This window comes from Dreissena polymorpha, chromosome 7 (genome assembly GCF_020536995.1).
Source record: "Dreissena polymorpha isolate Duluth1 chromosome 7, UMN_Dpol_1.0, whole genome shotgun sequence".
NCBI classification, from domain to species: domain Eukaryota; kingdom Metazoa; phylum Mollusca; class Bivalvia; order Myida; family Dreissenidae; genus Dreissena; species Dreissena polymorpha.
The window spans coordinates 70,153,453-70,162,630 of record NC_068361.1 but is presented as its reverse complement, the minus strand read 5'-3'; the positions used below and the strand labels follow the sequence as shown (position 1 = coordinate 70,162,630).

Sequence of the window (9,178 nt, the reverse complement as noted above, 5' to 3'; positions counted from 1 at the left end):
TATAAATGAGCCACGCTCTGTGAAAATGGGGTTTAATGCATGTGCGTAAAGTGTCGTCCCATATTAGTCTTTGCAGTCCGCACAGGATAATCAGGGACGACTCTTTCCGCTTTTATGCTATTTTCGTTTAAAGAAATTCTCTTCTTAGCAAAGAACCAGTTTAGGCAGGAAGTGTCGTCCCTGATAAGCCTGTGCGGACTACACAGTCTAATCTGAGACGACACTTTACGCACATACATTAAGCCCCCTTTTCACAGAGCGCGGCTCAATGATGGTATAGTATATGATAGACCGTACCTTTAATTTACTTGAGTTAAAAGATTAAAAATATTGATGGAAAAAAAAAGTTGTGTTGTTTCATCCGTTGATTTTGTTACCCATTCTTTAAACTTTTTTTTATATTACAGGATTGAATACAAGTATTCATTGACAATACAATTGACACGTAAAAAAGTGTTTTATCACACCAATAGTATTTGGTTTGTCCGGCCTTAGCACAGGCCGTATTCACCAACCGGTTCTCAGACTGAGGTCCAAGAAGAACATTCTAAAAACTGATTTTTTTGTCTTATCATTACAGTGTTATATGACAAATTATTCAAAAACTCTAACTACACAAATCTTCATGAAGAACAATGAATAGAGCCGCGTTCTGAGAAAACTGGGCTTAATACATGTGCGTTAAGTGTCGCCCCAGATTAGTCTGTGCAGTCCGCACAGACTAATCAGGAACGACACTTTCCGCTTTTTATGGAATTGTTAGTCTCAATGAAGTCCCTTCTTACCGAAAATCCAGTTAAGGCGGAAAGTGTCGTCCCTGATACGCCTGTGTGGACTGCAGAGGCTAATCTGGGATGACACTTTACGCACATGCAGTAAGCCTTTTTTTTCAGAACAAGGCTCAATATATGAAGTAAACCACATTTCTACCCTGGAGATTGCTGAACGTATTTCAAATTACATCTAAGTCCAATATTTAACCCTAAGTATAAGAATCGGTTGCGTATTCACCAACCAATTCTAAAACTTAAGTCCCAGAATAAAGAATAGTCTAAAGCGGTTATGTTCTAATTTTTCTTTATTGATGAATCTAACTTAATGTTTGATCTAAAATTGCACGATTATTCATAGAGAAAACTGAATATTGCCGTAGTTCCTTTGATAGCCTGCACATATTCACACTCTAAAGAAAGATTTATTGATTCTTAATCAATCATTTGAGTCGTTTCCTGAGAAAACTGGGCATAATGCATGTGCGTAAAGTGTAGTCCCAGATTAGCCTGTGCAATTCGCACAGGCTAATTCAACTTTATAAAAAGTTTGTCTCAAAGCACAGATCGAGATGTGTGTGCACTGTTTATTTTCATATTTATGTTATAGAGATAACTTAGACAAAATAACAACACCATGTCTCTCTTTTTTTCAATTGGTTGCTGCACTGGCAACCATCTTTAGAATTGGTTGTTTGCTAAAGAATAACAAGCCTAGAATCATGTACATGCTGTGCAAGGTGTATCTAATACTTTATTCTTTAAATTATCGAGCAACGATTTTGTCGACATTACAGACTTTTTATGCATCATGTCTCGTTGTGAGCTGGAATTGAATCATTTCCTAGGCCTAAATGATCCACAGTCGCCAATTTGTATTCTATTTTTCATTGGATTGAGTTGTTTCAAGCTTTGAAAAAGCTAGTTGCCCTGCTGTTAAGCCCAACTGTAACCAACTTTTGAAATTGAGTTTCATGGGCTTAAATCGACTGGCCCAAGGCTTAAATCTACTGGCCCCAGGCTAACAGGCAACCAATAAACCTGTAAGTTATTCATGATGTAGTCTTTGCTACACAACAAAAGACAAAAAACTTTTCTTAGCACATACAATTAAAATAAAACCGGTCCGCACTGCCTGAAGACGCCTGGATTGAACTCTACACAACATAACCATATGTTTGAGATCCTCGTGCAAGACTGACCAATCATTTTATTACTGTAAAACAGTCACGTTTCGCTTAAGACAGATATTTCACGCTATACTATCGAAACACGTGAACTAAAAAAAGATATGACAGTGTATTGAACACATTCAATTTGCAAGTCTGAAGACATTAAAGGGACCTTTTCACATTTTGGTAAATTGACAAGATTAAACGATTCAATAATTTTGAATGTTCTGCTGTTGTCGTTATATTTTCATTATATTTTCAAACTAAGAGGATCGCTCATATAAATTATAAAATACATCTCTCATTGTATGAGCACGGATGGCCGAGTGGTTTGAACGATAGACTTTTATTCCAGGGGTCAGTGGTTCGAGCTCAATTGGGGGTAACTTTTTTTGTTTCTTTAATTTTTTTTTTTTGTATGGAGCTTTTAAGATTTAATGTTTACATTTGCCAATATAAAGAATTTAATGACAAACTGTGAAAAGGTCCCGTTTAGATGTTTAAGGTAAAACTTTAGAACTAATTGGTTGTTTATTTGATTTAAAAGTGAGTTTGTTTATTTGCCTTGTCAGCAACCATGAGGTTACTTTGAAGTTATGATCACTTTTTTTTCAAATCATTAACAGAAAATATTAATTAAGCTTCAGTTCGGAAAAAAGGGTTATTGCATATGCATTGTCATCCCAGTACCAGAGACTCTCTTTAAACGAAAAACACCGTATTATCAGTAGGTGTCGTCCCTGATTAGCTTGTGCTTACTGCACAGGCTAATCAGTGTGCACAGGCTAATCTGGGACACCACTTTTTTGACATGCATTAAGCCCCGTGTTCTCTTAATGCATATGTACAGATTTCAATGACAAACTGGTCAATGCCGTCGCACCAGCTGTTAAACACTTTTGATTACATACACACACTCACTGTTTGCAGTGTTCCAGTGGTGAAGTATAAACGGGCTAATCAGTGTGCACAGGCAGATGCGGTGGTTATCGTTCTTAGCGTAGTAAATAGCAGACCGACTTGCAACGCGTAGCACTACCATTAGTTGTTCGCAATCGAACAACTAATAATGCAAGATACGGGTGACATCCCGTTCCTATACCAACCATTGGTTTTATAATGCCCGCTTTGACACATCTGTTTCACTGCATCTTGGTAAAACATCTTATTTGAAATAATAGTTTGTAGGGTAGCGTTCAGCGGCAATTGAACGTGCGGCCTTGAGTTCGGGCGCAAATATGTAAATATTAGCAACGCTCTAAGAAAACCGGTCTAAATGCATGTACGTAATGCACAGGCTATTCTTGGACGCCACTTTCCGCCGACTCTGGATTTTCTTTGAGAAGAGACTTCATATACACACAAATTCCATAAAAGCGGAAAGTGTCGTCCCTGATACGCCTGTGCGGACTGCACAAGCAAATATGGACCGACACTTTAAGCACATTAACCATTTATGCCTAGCGTCCTGAAAAAAAGGACATAAAAAAAAGGCATAATGCAGCGTCTCATCTGGGTCTGCGCTGTTTGCTTAAATGAATTTCTTTATGAAATATTCTAAATATAGAAATAAATATACTTGACACCCCTAATTTTGGAAATAAATTGATCCAATTTAGAAGGATGGGAGAGTCCACTGGGCATAAATGGGTTAAGCACATTAATTAAGCCAAGTGTTTCAAGAGCAAGGTTTTTATATTAAATAATTTGTGTGTAAATAAGTAATTCTATACACGTACCTGGTGGCACGCGCACTTTCTTGTACTTCCGCTTCGCCGGCGTTGCCATAGACGAGCCACTAAGATCCGCGCCGTATTTCGGGTGGGAACAATCTCTCTTCAAGTTTGAGAAAGCTTCCCCGCCTGCTCGCGAGCCTGACACGAACGCCTGCTGTGCCGCAAAGGCCGCCATCTCATCCGCGTCTGTCTCGCTCGGCAACATGGGGTCATTATGTGACCTCGACTGCTCTTGGCCTTGACCCTGATAACCCTGACTCATATCAAAGTGTTTCTGATATTCGACGTACTGTGAAAATGTTGCGTACTCATTAGCGGCGGGCATGTTCGGTCGATGTGGACCGTAGTAGTTCCACATGGTACCGGAAGCGCCCTGCTCTGCCGCCCCGCCGTCCACTGTCTCCGATTTCACCGAATTTGATGAATCGGGTCGGTAAGCCTCGGCTATTTCCGGAGGATACGACTGCGCGACGGTTGGATCAACTGAAGCCTCGGTTTGATATGTCGCCGCTTGCTGTGAAAGCGCGTGATGCTGGTAGTAGGTCGGAGGGTCAACGTACGCGTGTCTTGTCATGGATTCCGGCGGAGGTTGATCAGTGGTGACTTGAACCGGATATTCATGAGTCGATAATGGCAGAAATTTGTACTGGGTGACGATCAGCGGCTGATATGTTTCATTGTTGACATCAGGCTGGACAGTGATGTTCCCTTCCGGCGTCGCCGAGTCGGTAGTATCAGTATCGTCGTTTCTAACAGAGCTGTTCACTTCCGGCACAATATTAGAATCAACTGGACACGGTTCATTGCTTATTGGGAGTTCTTCGTGTGAAGAGATGGGGACCGCCGCCAAAGTGTCGCCTCTGAGCGCACGTTTTCTTTCGGCAGAAATGTACGCACCCGTGTCATCATTTTCATGTATTACGTTTACCGGTATATCATCATTGACTTCTGCTGCTCTATGATCGGAATCTACAAAAGGTGCATCACTTTCTGTATTGCCCACATCACTTTTCAGATTGTCATTAAAACCTGCTTCATTCTTGGTTTTATTTTCAGAGTCTGATTCATCACCATTCGGAATCACAACAACTGCATTGTTAATTTCAAATGAGCCGTCTGTTATTAGTTTTTCTTCATCCGTTTCGTGATCTCCATTTGTCGCATGTATTTCATCCTCGGCAGGGACTAAACACGTATTTTCTTTCTCACAGGTAGCGCAATGCAACGGACTACCCTGAAAATGATTATGGCCAGAAAGGTTAACCCATTTATACCTAGTGGACTCTCCCATCCTTCTAAATTGGATCAGTTTATTTCCAAAATTAGGGATGTCTAGTATATTTATTTCTATATTTAGAATATTTCTTACAGAAATTTCTTTAAGCAAACAGCGTAGACCCAGATGAGACGCCGCATCGTGCGGCGTCTCATCTGGGTCTACGCTGTTTGCCAAGGCCTTTTTCTAGACTCTAAGCATAAATGGGTTAATCAATTGCTGTATAAATACCATATATTTGGTTGAAGATATCACAGCTGTTTTCTTTTGTGTTGACTTGACCACATAAAGAATGTTGTGGTTATATAAAGCTGTCTTGTGATTAAAATACACATTGTTCACTTTCCTTCCTAATTAGTGGCTATCGAAATGTCATCGCTAACGCCATTATAACTTTTTATCAATACATCAAATCTCAAAACGTTGTTAACCCACTTATGCCTAGCGTCTAGAAAAAAGGCCTTTGGAAACAGCGTAGACCCAGATGAGACGCCGCATAATGCGGCGTCTCATCAGGGTCTGCGCTGTTTGCACAAAGGAATTTCTCTTACAAATATTCTAAATATAGAAATAAATATGCTAGACATCCCTAATTTTGGAAATAAATTGATCCAATTTAGAAGGATGGGAGAGTCCACTAGGTATAAATGGGTTAATTGACAGACGAAGAACGATTTAAAAAGTTACTTGAGTACCTTTTGACAATGATAGTTTTCTAACAATTATGTAAATCAAATAAATAGCATTAGTGGTATTAAGATTAGTAACAGTAAGATGTTAAATGTACATGTTTGGGGGGGGGGGGGGGGGGGTAATTTAATAATAAATATCATTAAAAAGTAAAAAGAGTGTTTTCTAGCATCTTTTAAAATAAATAAGGCTTTACTTGGTTCACTGATATTCACAATTTTGAAAAGGGACATTTAATAGACCTTCTGACAAAACTACAATGTTTGGAAGAATTGAATATAATTATAATAACACGACACAAATAGATACAAAACTTTGCATTTCGGACCCGGAACTTTAAGTAGCAATAGCACACGCGGTATGACTTCACCACTCAGGCTTTGCAAATAAACAAAGTATTTTAAACGAACTTCTTCATCGTTTGACAAAATTTTCTAAATTATTGTCACATTTGAAAAATAGAGAATAATAGGTTAGTGTTGATTATAGATCAGGTTTATCATGAGAGGCTTAGAAAACAAAAAGCACGAGCCTTGGCGAGCCTAACCTGATCTATAATCAACACTAATCTATTATTCTATTTATCCCACTTTTTATTTTGTAAACCTTTTTGTTTAAACAAAATTAGTTTCACTGGATAATGTCGCTGGATTTATGACGTAATTTCGTCGAAATATTGACGTCATTTCCTGCCGTTGATTATAGATGATATTTAATCAACGGGGCTTTAATAAACCGAATTCGCTGTAAAAGTGGGATAAAATGAAAAGAATGTATGCATTATATTAAACAAGAAAAATAACACTCTTGACAAAGAAAAATATTAAAAATTCTTTGATCATTTTATGGTAAGTCTCAATCGAGATCTTAAAAATTATAAAACGTGTGTAACGCTCTCAAACGATAATTTATCAAAAACGTGTATTACTCACACACTATTTTGTTTTAATTATTTTGTAAAGAGCCGAATCGCTTTCTTATTATTACACATATTTTCCAGTGTCGATCATTATTTTATCGATGTTGGTTATGTTTATCCATAAACAAAAATGTATGTCAAACATTGTTCCTATTAAGGAGTGGTATTTGTATCTTTTAAATGTAACACTTACAGTTGTATTTAAATTTATGATAAATATTTTGAAAATTGTTATTTTGCCAAACTGTTAGCTTTTAAATATAAGCACATAAAAAAGGTTAAACAAATTCTTAGGACATAATTACAGCGGCAAACTGTTAGCATGCTAGAAGAATTCGTTTTTTATGTACCCCGGTAATGGGAAAAAGGGGCTTAACCCATTTATGCTTAGTGGACTCTCCTATCCTTCTAAATTTGATCAATTTATTTCCAAAATTAGGGATGTCTAGTATATTTATTTCTATATTTAGAATATTTCTTACAGAAATTCCTTTAAGCAAACAGCGCAGACCCAGATGAGACGCCGTATCATGCGGCGTCTCATCTGGGTCTACGCTGTTTGCCAATGCCTTTTTTCTAGACGCTAGGAATAAATGGTTTTATGCGTGTGCTGCATGCACAGGCTAATGTAGATCTACACTTAACGCACAGGCTAATGTAGATCCACACTTAACGCACAGGCTAATCTCACTTAACGCACATGACCTATGTTCCCAGAGCATGGTTCAGTTTTCTGTATCCCTTTGCATGATGGGAAATTTTTCGTCTGCTAAAATGTCGTCTGCTGAATTTCTAAAATAAGCATTTTCTTCGATTTTTTTCAAAGAATATTATCAGAATAGCAAACAGTTTGGATCCTGATGAGACGCCACGTTCTATGGCGTCTCATCTGGATCCAAACTGTTTGCAAAGGCCTTTAAAATTCGGTTCCCGCACTGAAAAGGTTGAATGTCCTGATCAAAGCTATCTTAGAGATGTGCTATTATTGTATATATAGACTCTATTTATGATAAAGTTAGTTCCCTATTTAAAATAAAAACAACAACATGATATCCGTTTTAAAAAGTTCAAATTTTTACCATATTTAAATGCCTTATAAAAATATTTGTTAAAATAACGTTTCCTGCAAACGCAAAATACAGGATAGTTTAATAAAAAATGAAAGTCACTTTCAAGAACAGTTCACCGTTGTTGTTGTTTTGTTTTTTTCAATGCTCTCAGAAAGCTATTTCGATAAAAACCGAGAGAGTGAACATTTTGCCTATAATTGAATGAATGAGTAAGTTAAGGAAGTAATCCATAAATAAAATGTAAGTAAAAGGAAAATGCGTATAGGAAATACAGCTTACCACCTTGTTAGTGTTCTGTGATCATTTTGTCGGCGTCGAGATAAGAGCTAGGAAGTGAGCGCTGTGGTTCTTCGATGGAAACAAAGGAAGCAATTACTACAGCGACGAATGTATTCGATATTTCCTATTAAAGATTTCCTGCAAACAAGAGCCGACTCGTTCGGAACTTGTTCGGCGTCTTTGCTGGCTTCCTTTTCAATCACAATGACACCGTTAAAGCACTGGGGGAAATGACAACTTGTTCTCCCATTGGCGTTCGCTCAAGTTTGCCACTTTAGAATTTTAAATTTAAAATTCACTTCCAGCACCAAAGAAAGAGTTCCAAAAGTGACACAATCAATGTACCGACGTAAACAAGCGTAGAAAACAACATATTTGAAAAATAAGATGAAAAACATGTATTTACCGTTTCTGCCGCATCCGTCGCCATTGCAAAAGTTTCCCGCTGTGAAAGCGAAACTTTTGAAACAATGGCTGCCTTCAAGTATAAAGGCATTTACACTGGGTACATGTATACACTTACGCATTTATCCCAATATGGCATGGGACTGATAAAGCATTTATTGTAGAAACTAAGTGTTTAAGAGTGGAGCGCTAAGTTGGTGATGTTGCGCGAAACGGAACTGGCCTCTTCAAACACTTGTTGCTGGTGAAAGGCCTACACAGGATTAATCTTGCACGACTGTTAGCGGCTGTGTCGATTCACCACGAACGACAGAGAACATGTGACTAATTGTATCAATGATATATTTAGTGCTTAGTATCAAAGAACATACAAATATAAGAAAGACTAATTTTTTATTATACTGTTCCCCCCCCCCCCACACACACACAAATACAAATAAATAATAAAAAAATATAACTAATTATATCCCGATTTGAACACAGAAAATGAATAGAAAATGTGTTGGTATCAGTGTTTTAAAGGAACTTATTCACAGTTTGGCAAAATGACAAATTTCAAAAACGTTCTAGGTTCAAAGAAGAATGTATGCAATATATACACACGAGAAAATCAATCGCACATTCTCGGCCCTTTCCGTCAAACATCGGATAATCTGCGAGGGGTACCGAATGGAGAAAAATAACATACCTGACTAAGAAACATATGTTACATACATGTTTGTCTATTAGTGATCATCAATCGCACTTTTAACCCATTAATGCCTAGTGAACTCTCCCATCCACCCATTAATGCCTAGTGAACTCTCCCATCCACCCATTAATGCCTAGTGAACTCTCCCATCCACCCATTAATGCCTAGTG

General features: G+C 37.8%; 1 protein-coding gene across 1 annotated transcript in view; it reads right to left on the bottom strand.

The window, feature by feature from the left end:
* Window positions 1-8,454, bottom strand: part of LOC127838420 (uncharacterized) — a 27,112-nt gene extending 18,658 nt beyond the window's left edge. The window contains exons 1-2 of the mRNA XM_052366184.1: window positions 8,319-8,454; window positions 3,682-4,912 (exon numbers count right to left, since the gene is read on the bottom strand). Of these exons, the coding sequence (XP_052222144.1) occupies window positions 3,682-4,912; window positions 8,319-8,408 (1,321 nt within the window). The 5' untranslated portion in view covers window positions 8,409-8,454. The remainder of the gene's footprint in view (window positions 1-3,681; window positions 4,913-8,318) is intronic.
* Between the last annotated feature and the right edge of the window lie 724 nt (window positions 8,455-9,178).